The sequence below is a fragment of the Scomber japonicus genome, chromosome 4, assembly GCF_027409825.1.
Source record: "Scomber japonicus isolate fScoJap1 chromosome 4, fScoJap1.pri, whole genome shotgun sequence".
Classification (NCBI taxonomy): Eukaryota; Metazoa; Chordata; class Actinopteri; order Scombriformes; family Scombridae; genus Scomber; species Scomber japonicus.
The window spans coordinates 13,876,526-13,896,888 of record NC_070581.1 but is presented as its reverse complement, the minus strand read 5'-3'; the positions used below and the strand labels follow the sequence as shown (position 1 = coordinate 13,896,888).

Genomic DNA, 20,363 nt, shown 5'->3' with positions numbered 1-20,363 from the left:
ATTTACTGTGTCGGAGGTGAGTCTCAGTGAGTTAGAAGTGCAGCCATGCACCATAGAAACCATAGAAACAGTCTTGTTTTTTTGATCTAGGTTTTCTAATAGTTATGTTCATTTTTGTTGATGCTTTATGAGATATTCAACTTTGATATTACATATACATTTGTACTATTTCCAGCCAAATTTCCAAAAGGCTTTAAAATACAAATTTCTTTTAGTTTTTTAGGCATGAATAACATTTCAGTGACAAGGTAGATGCTGTAGTCACTTTTTGTCAGGTGGAAAAATGCCTTGCATGGGTTGTAGGCCTATTGCCACATCAGATTAATTTAATCAGGTAAAAAGGACTGGGTTGGTTATAATCTGGGGCACAGAGCAGGTAAAATAATGTAGAGTCATGAGGATCATTTATTTATTGTATATATAACCCATCCATGAATCATGTTAATTACAGCCCAAATATAGGCATACACAAGGATATTAGAAATAGCAAACATAAATACTCGAAACAAAAGTGTTGCCTATAATCTTGCAAATGTCATGCGTGATTAAAGGTGAAAAAATATTGTTCAGATGGGGGCCAAATGAAAGGAAAAACCAACATAAAGTGTCACAGCTTCAGTGCTTTTTGGCATTGATTGTACAGTCTCTAAACTCCACAGGGAACAACATTCCAAAAAGAAGAGTCATTTGGTGTTTTAAAGATAGTAATATAGAGACAATTCACCAACCCCTCACAGGGGCAGTTGTAGGATCGGACCTTTAGGGGGGCTCAGCTCCTAATGAGAATTTGACATAGGCTACAATGTCCTGCGAATGTTTAAAAGAAAAAGAAAGAACTTATTTATTTTTAGTGGTGCTGAGAAATTTAGAGATGAGTTAATCATATGGTGATCACAGTTTATATTGATTTGCAGTGACCCTTCCCTCTAAGGAGATTAATGCCACAGAGCAACCAGATCCTATCACTGTAGGGGTCAAACAGTAAGTAAGTAAGTATTAAGTAAGTAAGTAAGTAAGTTTTTCCTTCAATGTGTTACCGGTCTGTAGCCTACATAAACTGGGCAATACAGCTTTAAAAGACAAATCCATTTTATGGCTCAACATTAGACCCGCCCACACCACTCTCCATCCTGCTACCAGCCGGCAGTAAAGGGGTTAAGTTAAAACTGAAGTGTAGCACAGCTGAACCCCTTCCCCTCTCTCTCTCCCTCTCTTTTTTATCCGCATCTGAATTAAGTTCCTGCTTCTTAAACGCTATTTGGTACCAAAAATTACGCTACACAAACTCCTGTCGGCGGAGTTTGGAAAGTAACTACACACCCCCATCCAGCTTTAAGAAGAAGACGAAGAAGACGAGAAGAGAGAAAAACAGTTACTTATTATCAAACGATGGGAAGGTGAGTGTTAAACCCGAAACACTTTCGCGCCCATATTCATTCGCCCAGCGTCGAAATGTTACTTTAAGTTACACTATAGCCGTAGTTTGAACAGGTTTCAGTACTGGAAAGTTATCGTAGCCCTATTTTAAGGACCCTGTGTTGTCAACGTAAGCAACACGCCCAGTGTAGTAGCTAAACGGATACTGCATGGCAGACTCTATTCAACAGGAAAATATGTTAGTGTGAGACATTAATGCTTAAACAGGCTCGAGTCCTTCACTTAGAGGCTTATAAAACACAATTAGGCGTATCATTTGACCCAAGCTAACTAGTAAACTTGAAGTTGACTTTTGTTATGAGTTGGCTGTAGAGGTAGAATAATTTTAAACCACACACAATAATTACATGTTGTCCGGGGTTGAGTGAAATGAATTTTTTATGAGCACGTCTGTCAATGTCTTACTTACTTTACTGTAAAACCCGCCCTGTGGTGAAATATAACCTTTAGGCTGGACAGTAAGCAGGTCTACAAAAGTGTAATGTGTGACATCTTCACAGAAATTATCCTGTGGATGTTTGAATTGCACAAATGTGACCGGTATTTGTGTGTGTGTGCGTGCGTGTGCGTGCGTGTGTCAGTTAGTCATGATGTTGTGATTTTGGATTGTGTCCAGCTGTCAGTCTACTAAAACAAAATATCAGCTGTCTTTAACATGCAGCCTAATACCTTGGCAGCTGGATGAAGCATAAATGTACTACTACTTGATACACAAACACTTGAAATACTCGAGTCAGACTTACTGAAGCAACTCAAACACAGGAACTTCCCACCATGAGTCTCATGCCAAACATTCTTCTGTGAGAAGGTATCTTTGATTTTGGAGTGGGGGGTTGCTGGCCGTCCCTCTCACTCCCAGCAGGTCAGTGCATGTTTGTCGACACAAACTTTGCTGGTTAAATATCTGTTATGCATATTTTATTGATCACAGAGGTTATATATAGATAGTTCATTCATTTCATGGACTTTTGTCTGGTTGTATTTATAGTTTCCAGCTGTCTCCCAATAGTCTTCTCCCTGATCTCAAACTAGCAAAGATTTATTTTTAAAGTTGGAGGGAAGTCATGTGATCCATGGCCAGTTAGTTATAAGTATGCAGTAAATGTGCCAATTCACTGAATGGTCATGCTCCTTGCATTTTGCAGTATTAGTTTGCTAAATGATTACTACTAAACTATTAATATTTCCTTTAATGTTTGGTTCTGGATTCACATTAAACACTTTATGATACATGAAGAACATTCAGTAATTCAGCAAGCCTTGATATTGTAATTTATTTTCCTTTTACAGTGGCCATAGCTCTCCTTATCTACCCTTGTAATGTGTTGACATTGGGTAACTAGTGACTCTTGAGAGCCAAGTATGCTGTAAATTTTTTACCATACAAACACACCTTTCCATCGAAGCCTCAGTGGTATTTTATCTCAGTGTGTTTTATGTTCTGTCCATTTCACTGAAAAATTGACTTTGGTAAATAACAAATGTCTGGACGGCAGTGGCATGTTCTGCAGTACCTACATAGATGACATTTATTTCTGAAAAGGAGAGCTCTGGCTAGTGAGAGTCACACCACTTTAGATACCAGCTTGTAAGAAGTCTATGTGGTTCTGATTTTTTCTAAAGGGCAGGGCCAAACATAATATTTTTGGTGTTTTGAGTCATTTTCAGCATCAGTGTTATTGTACAGCAAAGGTCAGGAACAACTATATTTAAAATGTTTGGATCTTTTTGTCACATTCTGTGGTGTCTTATGTTTGTTTTTAAGGTTTCTTGTCTGTGCCTGACTTCGCATGCATTTCACTCGACAGTTTTTGACGTCACTGTGGCTGGTCTGACTGAATGTGTGGACTGACAACATGCGTTCTAGTGTGGATGGACAACCAGACCCTCATGGCAGAGGAGGCACAGCCAACAACAACCATAACAACAACAACAACAACAACAACAACAGCAGCAGTGAAAGCAGTGGAAACTCTGGTTCCCAGTATGCACTGTGTGCTCTGGGGGTTGGGCTTGTTGCCCTCGGCATTGTGATGATTGTGTGGAGTGTGGTACCTTCAGACTCGGTTGGTAACAGCAGCAGCAGTACAGGAGGAGGAGATGGAGATTATGGTGGCAGGAAAAATAAAGCTTCCTCCGTGGCCTTTGTCTTGGTGGGTTCTGGGGTGGTCATGCTGCTGCTGTCCTTGTGTCTTGGAATGAGGAACAAACAGCGGGAGCAGATGAGGCTTCTGGAGGCCCAGAGCAACAGACTGGCAACTATTGCGCAGGAGGAAAGAGAAAAGTGAGTCCAGTCATAACTTTCTTGCAAAACAACATAAGTACATCAAGAATATAGTAGTATAATCCAACATGAATGCTTTATGTTTCTTGTTATGTCAGTGAGCAGAAGACTCAGCGACAATATTAAAAACATTTATTTGACCATGTAAACTAACAGTCTGGAAAAGACTTTGTGTCAACATTATTTTACCTGCCTGATAATCTCCTTGACTCCGCTCCAATCAATACTTAGATAAGTAATCCATGACAATTACAGTTTGGCCAGGTTTTTTTTTCTGATATCTGAAACTTGAGACTTGGATGCTAAAAAAAAAAAATACACACATTTACCAAATTCACACCTAGGCATGGGCTGGTATGAGATTCTGGTGGTATGATAACCATAAGCAAAAATATCACAGTTTCACAGTATGGCGGTATGGCGGTATTGCGATTACAGCTCTAAAATGTTCCTAAAAAGAAGAAAAATAAAGCTGCACCACCTGAGGGATTTCTGACCAGCACTTTCTGTCTTTGACCAGACAAAAAACAGCTCATACCTCAGGAATGGTATGACAGAAAGTTTTGCGGTTTCGGTTAGCGTGACTTTTTCTTATCGCAGTATACCTGGAACACGGTTATCATCCCATGCCTATTCACACCATACTTATTTTGTATCTCTTGAGTTTGATTAACCAACATCATAGCAAGTGAATTGAATGCTTTTTAATGTCACACTCTGAAGACCTGTAGTAACTAGGCTAAAACCTGTCAAACACTTAAAATGTCCCTTGATAAACATTTGAGAATCATCAAATATTGCTTCTATATTATTATCCAACACTTATTAGCTCTAGCTGTGGATCTGTTGGTGTACATGTAATGATTCATGTGTGCCATTAATATATGTGTTTCTATAAATGTCTGCAGTGCTGAGGAGCAAGCCCAGCGCTACGCGGTACCCACCTATGAAGAGGCAGTATGCAGTGGCCAGTACCCTGTCCGGCAGAGCAACCTTCGCCCAAGCTCCTCCCAGCTACCATCCTATGATGACTTGGTCCAAGTAGATGGGGTGCAGTATGAATTTGAGGGGCCGGAGGTCCCCCCAGCTGGGGCACAGCCTGCTCCAGCTCCCAGTGGTCCCTCTGCTGCTGCTGCTGCTGCTGCTCCCACTTCTACTTCAAATCATAGACCTGGGAAAAATACCCGCAAGCTTCTCCCTATCAAGATCCGCAGGATTAAATCAGAGAAGATCCACATGAAAAATATTGATAATTCTCAGCCAGCACCTGTAATGAGTATAGAACCACTTACCCCACCACCGCAATATGACGATGAACTGCCCCCACTTTAAGATTAGGGTAACCATGTAAAACATTCTACTGAATTACTGGAATACTCCTTGATCAGTGTGTGTGGATTTGGGGTCTGCCTTGTTGAGCCAAGACTTGAAGATAGCTCCTTTTGCAGAATGTTCTCAGTGGCACTTTGTTATGAAACACAGTATGTTCAAATCCATCATTCACGCTACATTGCGCCAAAGCACTGAACAAAAAGGGTTGGATCTCAGTGGATCTCGGAAACAGTTACAGACAGATAGTGATGGACATAGTTACTGGATACTTTCTATGGCACTTTGGAATAAAAGCACAGACTAAATGCAGTTCCAAGTCGTTTTCAGTTCATGCATTATCAACTCACTTGACACGTGGGTTGACATCTGAGGAGATCACAAGACATCAATGAGTGGTTCTAGTGAGGATTTGCTTGCACACTTTAATGGATATGAGCAGGACACTCATTTTGTGAAGAAGCTGCTGTTTAGGCAGTGTAGCTCTGGATTACTACTGCCAGTGGTTTACCAAACACCACAGTGAGTGACTGAGCGCTGTATGTAGCAGCAGGTGTCATGCTACAAAGAAAATTTCACTGCCAACAATATTGTTTCTTTTCATATTACAGAATTTTGGAGCAAATGACAATTTGAGACAACTTCCATGTTAGCTTTTGTACAGCTAGCTTATTTGAAACATGCTGATTTTCTAAGATAAATGGGACATCTACTGCTGTGCTGGACAGTAGCGTTTTATATATTCAACCAAGAGGAAACAAGGCTTATTTTGTTAATATTTATCAACTACAGTTTTCATGACTCTTAGCCATAGGAACTCACTCTACCAGGACTGAAGAGGAAATGTACTTTCTGAATGCTTCTTTTATCTCACTTATTATATCAAGACACTCAAATGTTGCCATCCAGTACTGCAGTGTATTTATTAAATGGAACAGTAAACTTATTTTCATGTTTTCAAGACAGAAAAAACAATCCCTCTATAATACATGATCTGGTCATGGTCAAAGGTATGTGATATTGTATATGAAGTTGTGGATGCTTCTTTACTGAGCTGGGCATATGACCCAAAATTAGCAAATGACTGAATTTCCTGTTAGTTTTATCATCAAAGACGCCATGAGATTGTAACTTGTAGCTTCCTTAAAGCTGTGTTAAACACATTTTGACCAGTAGGGGACAAACAGACTCTAACCCAAACAGAGAAACACTGCCATAATCCACCATTAGCATATCACTTTGTCACAGCAAAGACAAAGCTGAACTAAAAGCTGCGCAGTGCTTCAGAGTTGATTGTTAAGGTACGACCAAAAAGTCATTCAAAAGAGAGAATGGACATGAGCTCTTATGGATTTAATGGATGAAATTTGTTTTCACGCTGTCATGCAGCACCAGTGGTCACCATTACAGAGAAGTGTTTCCTTGGAAGAAATAATTTTTCAGGAAGTTTACAGTCTTTTCTCATGGAGTCTGTGGTCATGCCAACAGACAGCAGCCCTGAGTTTATGCTCAACTTGTAGTATTAAAGAAAGAAGTGCCTTTGTGTTCAGAAATACAATACTCTACCTAAAACATCTCAAAAGACATTGTATGATTGAACTTAAGTTTCTCTTCCATTGCCGCATTGCTTCTACTTTTCAAAAATAGCGGATGGAGAAGGAAGTATGCTGCAAGAGAGTGATGGAAGGAGCTCGTGAATAGCTGAAAGCTTCAACCCTGTAGCCATGGTGAGCTAAGTTGAGCCGTGAAGGCAGTCATGTAGTCTCATCTTGTTTTTGTTCTTATACAAGATGACCAACAGAAAGACTCTTTGACTGTGCAGCTGCGCTGTATTACAGCAACTGTTGCTCACTTGCCTGTTCATCACCATTCCTCCAACCACAGCGTGACACACAGCCCTTTCACTAAGAAGTATGCTGGGAATGAGCAGAAACAAAAGAAAGATAGTACACAAACTATGTTCTGAGAAATGGAAATTCACATTCAGTTTCGACGTGTCCAAATGGGAAGATTTATGAGTCAGTCAGTTATTAATTCAGTAGCAAATTTGTGAAGTTGTGCAACTAAAATGTATCTTCTTTTGTTTTGTTGGACAAAAGGCACTTTCATCAGTGACTGTCTGTATCATCCTCTTCTACTTTGTCTTTTAGTCAAACAGTGTAGTTAAAAGCAAAAAAGCTGCTCTAACATTGTCAGCAGGTTAAATTATATATTGCTAGTTTTGTTTTTTTAATGTTTTTTTTGTGTGTGGCATTTCTGCCTTTGTTGGACAGTCAGTGGACAGGGACAGAGAGATGGGGGTATGACATACAGCAGGTGTCCCAGATGTTGTGATGTTGTAGTTATGTGTTATGCGCTTTAACCATTAGGTCACCGGGGCACCTCAAACACCAGCCAACACATTCACTGAGCCACTACAGCTTTGTCATTGGAAGTCTACATTTCTCTGACTTGTTTTTGAAGTTGAATCTTGCAGCACTCTTGTATTAATTATTTCTCCCCCCCCCCCCTCCTTTTTGTCATTTTCAATACTGCAGACATTGTCATTGTACCTCATTTGCAGACCAGACAACTACATGATTAATTTTCTTACTGTGTAGTCAAAACGTTTTACATCCATGAGTGATAGTGTTTTGATTAGTGGTCACTTTCTGTCTTATATAGAAGCACAAGCTGTTGTCTGTTTCATTTCTCTTTTTTATTACTGAAATCTATTTCTTCTATGTGTACTGTGAAAACGTCTTTTTTTATATGATCATTTTAATTTGTGTAAAATTTGTGTTTTTTCTCAAGAGTGAAAACAGATTTATCTCATGAATATTTTATGGGAAATAAAAAGAAGTATTTGTTAATTAACTCAGTATATTTTGATGTGATTACTGAATAACCACGAGCCTAATTCCACGGTGACTCATGTGCCATAATCTGCTGGAACATTTGAACATTCACGTTTTTAAACTTTGTTACTGTTCACCAATGGTTGCTTGATAAGCAGCTGCTGCACTGAAAGCTGAGAGAAATATTGGGATGCTGTGCAGTTGATAAAGCCTTTTAATGACCACATCAAAAGATGGTTTCTAGCTTTTAAGTATTCATGACATGGACTCAATCTCTTAGATAAAAAGCTGCATTAGTAAACCAATAGTAGTGTAGCCTTGAGAAAAAAAAAGTGACAACACATTATAAATCATAGTTGGTGTTATTGCTGACAAACACTTGGCCTCTTCAGTAGTTGGTCATAACCTGCAGAGTGAACAACAGAAAACACAATTATAATGCACTTCCTGTTTTCCAACGCCCAGGCTTTTGTTCGCTGCAGGGTACATTGTTTATGCCGGCAAGGTAATTAGAAAATGGAAATATGCCTCACTGTGTTCATCCAGCTGATGTAAGAGCTGACTTGGGTAAAGACAGTAGGCTTCTGGAAGACATTGCAGCCCTGACCAGAACCGAAGCTCACCACGCCGTGGACGTCCCAGGAGCCATCTGGGTTCTGGCAGTTCAGAGGGCCACCAGAGTCTCCCTGTAAGTCAGCACATACTCTATTGGCTACCAGCTCATTTAGAGACACTAAGGTATAGTTACCAGCTAGCTTTTGTTTTCACAGATCACATATAAACCATTAAATGATTCCATAACCTCTTGTTCTATGAACTCACGTTACAGCCAGCAGTGACGCCATCTCCCCCGGCACACACCATCTTGTCCGTTGCCAGGACGCTCCACCAGTCGGGCTGTGTGCAAGTATCGTGGCCAACCACTGGCAGGAGAGCCTGCTGCAGGATGTCCGCCAGAGGACCGCTGGCTGTGACGAAGAAAGACGTTTACTGGAGCTTGGGTAAGAAACGAAGATTTTTGCTTTGAAGGAGGTTCATCAAGGGGACAGCATTTGGTGGAATAGTGGATTAAGAGATTTGATGTCCAGGGAAGACAATGTGTCCAATTTAGTAAAATCTATTCCAAATACTGGGATGCCTCTTGATTGGAATAGAAATCAAAGCCGTGTTAAAATGTTGTATACTGTAAGGAATTCAGATATGTCTATATTTTGTATGGATAAGAGGGTTCCAATCTGTGCTTCTCATCAGATTTTACTACATCTTTGCCAGAGGTAAACTAAAATACTTAAATCTGAGCAAAATTAAGACAACTAAATTTAATCTGAACTCTTTCACCTCATTGCATCATATGTCTCTTGTAGGGAAGTCACTTGTGCAACGGTATTTAAATTAGTGTAATCTAAATTGCTTTGGAGAACCATGACCCACCTACCCACCGACCCACCATTACTCATCATTCTAACTCTTTATTTCTTTTGACATATCAACTGTCTTATGTAATAAACTGTAGGAATTTGAACTGTTTTTTTTAATTCAGGACACAGGCTAAGAGTTAGTTTGCTGCAGTAGGAACTTAATCTCCAACTCACACATTGAAAGTTCTAAGCTCTGCTTGTTGAGCAGTTTGATGAATATTTGACACATTTTTCTGGCCAGCTAATGACTGTAAAATATTCTTGGGCCTCAATAAGTTGACGTAGATTGATGGCATGCACAGACACTGACTAAAAGGAACTGGAAGGAATGACATGGATTTACTCACTGGAGAGTCGACCCCAGCCGGTGACGTAGCATGGAGTGCCGTGGGGCAGGACGACGCCCCGCTCTGGCAGGCAGGCGGGCTTGATTGTGTCAGTGAAGGTGACAGGGGAAGACAGCTTGATGAGGGCAATGTCATTACTGCAAAAAGGGGAAACAACGCAACTACATTCAGGAAGTTATGATAAACAAATCATGGTGTCTGGCACATGAATGTGTTTCTACATCAGAGCCCCATGTGAAAAATGACAAGTTTTCACATGGGCATTGATACCCTTCCTGCTGATTCTGTTCTGCACTTGGACACAATGAGGTGATACTGAGCTGTGAGGATGTCTGTTGCTGTTACCGGCTGAGCAGGATGTTGTAGTCCTCATGAGTGATGATCTGGGCTGCCCTCAGAGCTATTGAGTCCTCCTCGCTTGTCTTCAGGCTGTGTTTACCCAGCTCCACTCTGTAGTTGTAGCGGTCACTGTGGGATGGCAGATGACATGGTGTGTCCATGTTGTTGGGGGTTTTAGACAGTAGTATTGACTTTTACTGCCTGAGTGTGCAGTACTATGATTAAGTTGATGGTAGATTGTAAATGGCTGGTAGTCCTATAGATGTAATAGATGGTTGTTTAGGGTGACCAACCAATTTTTAACAGGATTTACTGCAGTAATCTGTGTGATCTCCTTCTTTCTAAGTGCAATGTTTTTTCCTGACAACCAATTTTTCTTTTACAATGAAGTGTGACCTTCTCTGCAATATATGCCACTCTCACATGGGGGCCATTGCTTCTAACTCTAGAAAAACTACCATCTTCATCTTTTCATTCTCCAAAACAACAACAGCATTTAAGCTTACATAAAAATAAAAATGCATCATTTACTGTAGGGCAAAAGAACTCTGGAATATTTGAAAGTCAGTAAGTGATGAAACATCAGATATTGATTATTTCACTCCTGGCAGTGTTTAGTTAAACGTACTTGATGCAGTGTGCAGCAGTGAGGACCCAGTCAGATGAGATGAGGGTGCCTCCACAGACGTGCCTCCAGCGCCCACTGCTGTCTGACTGGAGTGAGATCTGAGCAGAGTGAGCACAGTGAGAGGACAGTGTTTGTTGCTGTATGCTGGATGAATGAGATGCATTGAAATTGACTAACATTTCCCTCCAGCAGCCTATAAATCACTAGAAAGAAGGAGGAATTACCATCAGAAGTTCAATGCTCCTAAAAAGATCTTTTAAACAAATCAGTGTTTGTGGTGCTGTGCAGTGGCCAGAGTGAACATGCTTTTGTACACATTTAGCCCAGATCCTACCTGCCAGGGCCAGCTGTGAGGCCTGACGTCCTCTCCTGCCACCACCCTGCTCAGCACAGGAGGGAAGGTGGGAAGGCCACATCCACAGGCTGGAACAAGGCCAGTAATGTCAAAAACACCATTTTCTCATTTTGTGTGACATGCTATTGACTGATCATTTTCCACAAATACATAAATGCATAAATATTGCAATGCAATGGCTATTTTCAGGACAGTCATGTTACAGTTTTGGCACTAGACAAACTAATTTATCTTTATGATTGTTTTGTGGCAGTTTGGGATTAAATCTTGGAAAGAATGAACATGAAGTAGTTCAGAAGAGTAGTAAACAATTTTGTTTTAAATAAAATGTGATTACTAGCATTCTGACTACTAAAAGACTTGCCATCTGATTTATGCTATATCAAATTAGGTTTTAGCAACTAGCATTAGAAAATGTAAACTGTCTCACCGCTAGCTACCAGAAAAGCGAGAACCACCAGACTCCTCATGACTGTAGAGTATGTAGTGTATGCCTAAATCTTGTATTAAGAACAGCCTTGTATTTATACTGTCCTGGAAGAAAGTCAAGTGGTTGAGACTCTGGATGCAACATGTGGTTGGTGATAGCGTTTTCCCATCGCTGCTCCCATTGGGGAACATATCTGCTTTGCACTGTCACTGATTAAACCATGTGGGTGATATATTTGTTAGAATTAAAGTAACTGGATATTTAGGCTGACTCCTCAGTTATAAAATGCAGCAATGCTTTTTTGCTTTGCATATTTTTGGGACACTGCTAACTAATTAATGAAGCCTAAAATGATACAAAACACAAAATAGCACAAAATGAAGTTCCACATTGAGTTTATTCAATATGTGCACATAGAAGCTTTGATCTCACAAGCCTGTCCTCTCAATAGGCCACCATTTTCTGTGGAAGAGAGAGGAAAGTTAAATTTAATGGAGCATAATGTTTACAGCAATAACACTTTTCATTTTTATTTTATAACATTTTTTATTATTTGCTATTGTAAGCTTTGAAGACACACTGATAAAGCACACTTAAATGTTTTTCATTACTTTAGCCTCTAAAGATGGTCAGTGAGAGCACTTACGGAGCTGATCCAATCACTGTAGGAGGTGACTTGGGTGAAGACAGTGGGCTTCTTGGGGAAGTTGCAGCTGAGCCCAGAGCCAAAGCTTACAATACCGTGAACCTCCCAGGCGCCAGTAGCATTCTGGCAGTTCAGAGGGCCACCAGAGTCTCCCTGAGTCATGTGAGAGAAAACGTGATCAGTGTGCAAATTCCACATTTAACAGTAACTTCTTGTCCTTGAAACACCCAGTGAGTGTGCTTAGACTAACACCAGTTATGATGACACACGGACAGTGAGTGCTTTGCTTAAATGTTAATTTATTTACATTCTATTTGAATTCCTTCCTATTTTAAACTCTTAAGTGACATTCTTCCTTATACATAGTGCATGATATTCATAGGAGAGATATGTGACAAGCCAAAAGTGAGTGTAGTGTCTCATTTCCCCCTAGTCAAGACCACCAAATGAAACTTTTTTTCCAAATATAAAAACTTCATATTGTCCCAATTATGATAAGAGGATATGAACTAAATGTTTATGTTTAGTTGGCTAGCATTAATTTGTCTATTTATGGGTTTCTTCTAGAAAAAGGTGTTGAACATTTTAGTAGACCACCTATGTTTGTTATTTATTTCATGAATGAATATGGAGATTATTGCTTATATTTTGAATGAAATGTTTGTGGTGAAAAGTCATTGAGAAAATGAACTCAAAAACACACTATGTGCCCTTTTCAGCTCAAAGGAAGTACAGCTTACAGCTTGTTTACCCTTAGTGTAGCTTCCTGTCTGCAGACTTTGGATGTCAGAAAGCATTTGTGTGATTTTATACAACCATGATACTAATTCATAATACATTCATGTGTCATGCATTAGACTCACGTTGCAACCAGACACGACTCCATCTCCACCTGCACAGACCATGGTGTCCTTCACCTGGAAGCCCCACCAGTCAGACTGGGAGCAGGTAGCATGGTCCACCACAGGCAGGAGAGCCTGCTGCAGGATGTCAGCGATGGGACCTCCGGCTGTTTGAACAAGAGATGCACACAAGCTGGAGTTGAGCTAAGGTAAAATACTGCAGAAAAAAGCAGCTCAACAACACCGATTTTGTTCTGGGAGCAGCTTTAAGTCAAATGGTGTAGCTAGAAAGTATCAGGCAAATCAGGCAATGTTCACCTTGTTGAACGTAGTTACACTGCAACAGGACTTCAGCTATTTTTTATGAAGGTGTTGTAATGTAGAGGAGAGATGATTTCTTTTTATTTGATTGATTTAATCTTGCTTTCTTCCTTATTTTCTTTTTTATTACCTTTTTGTTGTACATATACCTCTGTAACTGCAGAGCATGAATTAAAAGATCAAATGCTAAGATATTACTGTATACTACACTAAATACAAAGAAACTGTAGTAAAGACGTTTTCTCAACTGTAAATGCCAAATTAACTTGATCTTTTGAGATGATACAGACTGTACAAGACATGGAACTCATCATTTTATTATAATAATCTGAATATACTGACTTGAAATTTGATATTTCAGATAAATTAGAGTTAAATTAAACTGATTCCGTTTCAAAGAGAGGAGGGTTTGTGGGCACTCACTGTAAAGACGACCCCATCCAGTGACGAAGCAGGAGTTGTTATGTGGCAGGATGAAGCCGGCAGGGGGGAGACAAGCAGCCATGATGGTATCAGTGAAGGTGACGGGGGATGCCAGTTTGATCAGGGCAATGTCATTACTGGAGAGGGAACACTCACACATTTAAGTCCATCATAGAATTTACTTTACAGAGTTATGACCTCTAATGTTTACTGAAATATTTTTACCGGATGAACAAAGGGTTCCACTTCTCATGCACAATAATACTAGCAGGGGCCATGAACACAGCGGACTGCTCGGTCTCGATCAGGTTGTGCTTTCCCATGGCCACTCTGTATTCCCTGTCACTGTAAGTTAACAGAGGGTCCAACAAGAAGAAGTAATTAGTCCAACAATCAAACAGAAGATAACATACGATAGAAAATATAAAGCTTTTCTATAGTGAAAACACATTCAGACGCATTATCTCCTGCATTATCCACTGTAACATAGGTAACTTGATTCTGGGAATGTATTCATTAAGTTCAAATGCACTAGAAACAAGTCAAATCTTATACTCATTGATTATACATTGGTCAGTGTAGCATGGAGTTGTGATAGTTTATCATGGATTGTTTTAGCTCCACTGTTTCATACCCGATGCAGTGAGCAGCAGTGAGGACCCACTGGTCAGAGATCAATGTGCCTCCACAGGTGTGTCTCCACTCTCCATTTCTGTTGTACTGCAGTGATATCTGAAATATGCATATGAACGCAATCAGTTTTTTCTCGTCATTGATGGTGTTTTCTAAGCTGCTTCCTGTGGTGTCTCCTTCACCAACTGAAACTAACTTCTTTGTGATCTTGAATACATCCCTGACTTTTGTAGCTATTTTCAAATCTAAATGAAAAACTCTGCTGTTCTCCTGTGATTACTTTCTCGACTGCACTTTATTCATAATTCCTGCACTGTAACTGTATTTCTGATCTGTTATTTTGGTCTCTTTGTATTTTATTGTATCTATTCTTATTCTGTTCTCAAATGTTGTTCACTTTATGTAAAGCCTTTGAATTGTGTTTGTTTGAAAGAAGCTGCACAAATAAACACATTGCTTAATATTCAACAATGGGATTCTCAGTGGGCTCACATCACAAGAGAAAAACACTTATGCATTTCGGCACAGAGCATTCTGTGCTTTGTCCTCTTTGATTGAGAAATTAGTCTCTAATCTACTTGGCACATACTGCACTGTGTATCTTTAGTAGAAGCCTATAATGTATTTTACTTTCCTGAAGTTGGTGTGAAAGTTCTCATTCAGCATGTTTTACCTGCCAGGGCCAGCTGTGAGGTACCACATCATGTCCTCCAACCACCCGGGTCACCACAGGAGGGAAGGTGGGCACACCGCACCCGTAGGCTGAGGGGACAGACAGACTCTTTTAAAAGTTGTAAATGGGAAAGCGAGAAATCCATGAACATACTGTATCTAAACACAGACGGCAGTCATTAGCGTTCAAAAAGATCCTTACCAGCAGCAACAAAGAGAGCAAGGACCACAAACTTCATCATCTCTGTATCTTCACAGTGTGCAATAATACCACAGACACTTTTATACCTTACACGATGTTATGTAACTTTTTAAAAAAAAAGAAAAGAATGGATCAAATTCTTGGAAATGTTCCTTTTGATAAATCTTAACACTGGGGTGGAGCTAGGTGAACATCAAAACAGGGTAATGTAGGCCAAGGCCAAAGTGTCTTGGAGTTCTGTATTAATTTAAACTTGTTTGTTGAACAAGTCGGTGGAATGAAAGCCCTTTTATCATCAAGTGCTGGAGTTCACACACAGTGCCCTGCCCCATACCGAGTGTAGCACTCACTAGTACCATTTCCTTTACTACAGAAGTATATCATCTCCTCCCTTATGAATGGTCAAACTACTGAACTACCAATACTGTAATCACAGCCGGAAGTTTCCATTGCTCCTTAAACCATTCAATGTGGCTTTACTGTGTCACTGAAGTTTGATTGCACTATGTGCTTACTGAAAAATACCACTGCTCTATAAATAGGCCCACAGTTTGTGTCATTTCTGTTCAGAAGAGACCACAGAAACCTAAATATGTCAAATTGCTGCAGCAAATATTTATGAACTATTACTGTAAAATGACACTTCACTGCACAGTACTTTACTACATGATTTATTCATATCTATTTGCAGTCTCACAAAAGCATTAATAATACATTTTTATTTTATTCTAATAATTTCATCAAAATTTGTTACTTAAATTATTTATGTGTATAATCATCATATTACCACATTAAAAATAAACAGTTTTAGCTGTATGCTGTATACCTTCTAATTTATTTACAGATGTTTTTGCCATTTATAAAAGTGCATAGTTTTTTGCATATTTTGTAGTTTTTTAAATATTTTTTAATACATGCTAACATATACAGCTACATTTATAGCATCATTTCCTGTGAGACCAAAATAACCTATGTGTTTTAAGTGAATATTTTGCAGTTTCACGTATAAAATTGGGAATCCACTTTTATACTAAATACATTATTACTCTTTCTGACAGTTTTCAAGTGTGGACATCATCTCTTCTTTTCAAGTTGAGACATCTGTGGGGTTCACACAGAGGTTGAGTTAGGGGGAGATAAGGTGTATTTTGGGATATCTGTGGTGTACTTATCTTCAAGGTTGATTTATTTTTCCCACCAACTTTTCCTGGCTGAGCTCACAAATGTTGCATCATGTAAGAGGTCTCAAACAGGTCTGTTAAGGGACTATATAAGGCGGAACAAGTCCTTCTGAACCACTACTGAAAACAGTCACAATGAAGTTCGTGATCTTGGCTCTGTTTGTTGCTGGTGGTAAGATCTCACACTATTCTGTTCTGAAAATGACAAGCGTTGCTGCTTACAGCTGCCCACAGTACTTTTGATATTTTGATGAGACTGTCATAAATGATCATATACTTCACTATTGTCTCTCAGCCTACGGGTGTGGCCTGCCCACCTACCCCCCCACCATCACCAGGGTGGTTGGCGGAGATGATGTCCGTGAGCACAGCTGGCCCTGGCAGGTATGCTCTATTTTCTGTTCAATTCTGTGTCCTTAGTCCCTTTTTTAAAGTGACAAAACATGAATGTGCTGTTCCTGTTTGTTCTCCGCAGGTGTCCCTGCAGTACCGTAGTGGCAGCAACTACTACCACACCTGTGGTGGCACTCTGATCTCCAGCCAGTGGGTCCTCACCGCTGCTCACTGCATCGGGTATGGCTAAAAACAATTCTGAAATCTAGAGGGTATATGAGGAACAGGCAGTGGACAAAGAGGGCCATAGCTATTGATTTCACTACCAAGCTGGGTGATAGAGGTAGTATGGAAGGATGAAAAAGTTTGGATTTGCTGTTTAAAAACGTATACAAGTATACCTGAACTCACACTTGAGTACTTATCACATCCTGATACTGGAATTGGTGTTAGTACTTAAATCAGCACTGCCACTGTTAATCAAACATTTTCTATGTTAAAAGAACGGAAACATTTTTGGAAATGTATGTTCACAAAAAGGTTAATGAATTGACGTTGTACTGTAGTCTGAGTAGTAATATAATAGGTAGACAGGTACTTGAAAATAAGTTTGGTGTTCTTAAGTACATCTCAGAACTATGCAACTCTGACCCTTTTTTCCCCTCTTTTTTCTGGCCAAGCAGCAGTCGCACCTACAGAGTGTATTTGGGAAAACACAACCTGAAGACCAATGAGGATGGTTCCATGGCCATCAGCCCCGCTAAGATCGTCGTCCATGAGAAGTGGGATTCTTACAGAATCCGGTAGGTGCTGTCGAATAGACTGCATATCGTACTTCTGTAACTATTTTGTGATTTTTAAAATTTTACCCATGCTATTAATGTTCATTACATCATGTTTCTAACTGGGGTATTTGCATTCATCCTGCAGCAACGACATTGCCCTGATCAAGCTCTCCACTCCCGTCACCTTGTCTGACACCATCATGCCTGCCTGTCTTCCCAACTCTGGTGATATCCTGGATCACAATGCTCCCTGCTACGTCACTGGCTGGGGTCGTCTCTGGAGTAAGTTCTATTAACAGACTAAAAGGAGTTTGGGTAAATATTAACTGGCAACACTGATGTCCTATCAAATATGTTAATTTTCCTGTCAATTTTGTGTGAGCACCGCAGCCCAGATGTTGTTTTTCTCAGTAAAATGTTCCACCTTCTCAAGAGGTTAATCATCAACTAAAATGTAATCGTCCATTCATCTGAACAGGGCCGGTGTGGTTGAGTCTGGTTCCAGCATTACTCTCTAAAAATGAAAAATATATAAATTGCCTATTTAAGAAATTACATCTCAAAGCTACACATTGACTTATTCATATTTGTGTGTGTGTGAATTAGGTGGAATATGACGCTCACACAAATAGACAGAATTTATAATGCTTCTAAAACATTTTGATCCTTAAGAAACTTGTTGCTTTTGAATTGAAACTGGACTTAGTGGACCTAGTTTTGACTTTTTTGAGGTGGTCTTGACTGCAGCCCTGGATCTGAAAGTTCTGTTCTCTTCTAAAGCTGGAGGTCCTATTGCCGACATCCTGCAGCAGGCCCTTCTCCCTGTGGTCAGTCACCCCACCTGCTCCAGGGGTGACTGGTGGGGCAGCCTTGTCACCAACGACATGATCTGTGCTGGAGGAGATGGCCAGCTGGCCAGCTGCAACGTGAGTCAGATTCATTTTCAAACTGATGTAATGGATAAATCCAGGTCCTGTACAATAAGCTAAACATTGCATCATTTATCATCATCTATAAATGTCCTAAAAGCAGTTGTCATCCTCTGTCTGATATCGTGCCTAATATCACATTTGTGTCTGTCACCCTCCAGGGAGACTCTGGCGGTCCCCTGAACTGTCAGAACCCTGATGGCTCCTGGGATGTCCATGGTGTGGTGAGCTTTGGCTCCAGCATGGGATGCAACTACGCCAAGAAGCCCTCCGTCTTCACCAGGGTCAGCGGCTACATCCCCTGGATCAACAATGTAAGTGGAAAATTATATGGATATTAGAATATTTGTCCAAAAGATCTCATGATACATTTGTGTTTATTTTTATTTCATGCTCACAACATTAAAACTTTTTCCCTCTCTGGAGATGGAGCCGCTAGCTGTTTACTGTCTTTTTAAACAATATAAAGAAGAGACTTAAAACTATTTGTTAGTGTTCACTATGTGACTCTTAATGTAAGAAGTTATGAGAATGAATTTTATTCAAAAGGAGGAAACCCTCATTTGTGCTTTTTAACATGAATACTTGTGTTACAAAATGGACTGTGGGGCAAAGTCAGTAATTTGCCAGAAATTATTATATGAAATTATACATGTTAATGCCACAGTGATTGTTCTTTTATTTATCATTGAAACTTTAAAGAGTTGTTGCTTAGAGTACAGAATGGAAATGTTATGATTGAGACACAGGTGCTCTACTGCCCTCTAGAGGATGGATTTAACATATTTCCTTTCTGCTTTCTATTGTTTTCTAGGTGATGACCAGTAACTAAGATGTGGATTGGTTTGTGTCATGAAAGGTTGTTGCACCTGATCATGAAATAAACATTGTAGTGGCTAATACAGTGTGTTCTGTGATTTCAATGTCAGACATCAGAATGATGTCTGAAAACCTGTCACATATTTTTTACACAATGACGCAATATCGTTTTTCAGTCATGTGAATCTCCTTCTTGGGTTCCTTCAAAGCATTATTATGTCATGAAAAGGGTCTCAGTTCAGCAGTTCAGTGCTCTGACTGTTGTAGACATAACTTGTGATCAGATACCATAAAGAAAATAAACTGGGATATAAATACATACATTTTATTGAGTAGGCTAGAAATAACACCTGAAAAATACGACAGCAACCACCATTTAATCTGCCACTAAAATCTAGTGTACATAAATGAAAATAACAAAAATATTGACCATCATATTTTTAATACAGTAATCAGTCATACAATTGCAATTGTCATTGCTTTGCATGGTTCACAGTCTCTGTATTACCACCAGGACCATTTAATAAATATAAATCTTGCAATCCTGCAGTCCAGAAGAAATATGGCTTTGGAAAATAATCCAAAAAGCACAGGGTGTTTGGCCTCCATACAACTCCTGCTTGTGTTGTTCCGATTAGATACTTAATAGTGTTTTCATTGTTGTGATGTGACCAGGTTTCAGCCCGTGCTATGAAGTCGGAGGTTCTAATGATCAAAATTTCAGTGCAAACTACCTCTACCTCTATTTCTGTGCTTGGTCAGATTATGAAAGGACACATAATAGAAGAAAATGTTTGAAGCAATGAAGAACAATGCTCTAAATGTTTCAGCAATGTATCTGTTTGTGGATCCACATTGGACTTTCAAGCACAACAGGCCCCTTATGACAGCACTAGTTTTATTCAACCACTAAATGAAAACTTGCAGTGATAATAGTCCTTTGTAAAACTTAACTTTGGAGTCTTCGTCCTTGATAGAATTGGGCCTGAATTTTGATCTTCCTAGTTGTCCCTTGACTTGCTTGTTTTTATCCCCTGTGTTGCCTCCAGTTCAGAGAAAACAAGCGACCATATACAAAAACATACATATGATATCTCGCTTTTATATTGTAGTTGTAGAAAAATCAGCGAATGTGGTCTTAATGATTTCAGGTGGAGCTGCAGCTGCAAAACA

At 39.7% G+C, this 20,363-nt stretch overlaps 4 protein-coding genes across 4 annotated transcripts; 2 read left to right on the top strand and 2 right to left on the bottom strand.

Moving 5' to 3' along the window:
* The first annotated feature begins 1,287 nt into the window (after window positions 1-1,287).
* Window positions 1,288-5,053, top strand: tmem51a (transmembrane protein 51a). The gene is made up of 3 exons (XM_053317004.1): window positions 1,288-1,397; window positions 3,246-3,721; window positions 4,630-5,053. The coding sequence occupies exons 2-3, from the start codon at window positions 3,294-3,296 to the stop codon at window positions 5,051-5,053; spliced, it is 852 nt and encodes a 283-aa protein (XP_053172979.1). The 5' UTR covers window positions 1,288-1,397; window positions 3,246-3,293.
* A 3,343-nt stretch (window positions 5,054-8,396) lies between these two features.
* On the bottom strand, window positions 8,397-11,444 carry LOC128356846 (chymotrypsin-like elastase family member 2A). The gene is made up of 7 exons (XM_053317006.1): window positions 11,405-11,444; window positions 10,954-11,042; window positions 10,620-10,717; window positions 9,998-10,120; window positions 9,653-9,789; window positions 8,710-8,855; window positions 8,397-8,573 (listed from the first exon to the last, which is right to left on the bottom strand). The coding sequence occupies exons 1-7, from the start codon at window positions 11,442-11,444 to the stop codon at window positions 8,397-8,399; spliced, it is 810 nt and encodes a 269-aa protein (XP_053172981.1).
* A 341-nt stretch (window positions 11,445-11,785) lies between these two features.
* On the bottom strand, window positions 11,786-15,183 carry LOC128356847 (chymotrypsin-C-like). The gene is made up of 8 exons (XM_053317007.1): window positions 15,144-15,183; window positions 14,943-15,031; window positions 14,271-14,368; window positions 13,862-13,981; window positions 13,637-13,773; window positions 12,914-13,059; window positions 12,051-12,203; window positions 11,786-11,866 (listed from the first exon to the last, which is right to left on the bottom strand). Exons 1-8 carry the CDS (start codon window positions 15,181-15,183, stop codon window positions 11,849-11,851), a joined length of 801 nt encoding a protein of 266 aa, XP_053172982.1. The 3' UTR covers window positions 11,786-11,848.
* Window positions 15,184-16,450: 1,267 nt separating this feature from the next.
* LOC128357570 (chymotrypsin-like elastase family member 2A) lies at window positions 16,451-18,712 on the top strand. The gene is made up of 7 exons (XM_053317934.1): window positions 16,451-16,496; window positions 16,620-16,708; window positions 16,800-16,897; window positions 17,341-17,460; window positions 17,588-17,724; window positions 18,223-18,368; window positions 18,533-18,712. Exons 1-7 carry the CDS (start codon window positions 16,460-16,462, stop codon window positions 18,710-18,712), a joined length of 807 nt encoding a protein of 268 aa, XP_053173909.1. The 5' UTR covers window positions 16,451-16,459.
* Window positions 18,713-20,363: the final 1,651 nt, after the last annotated feature.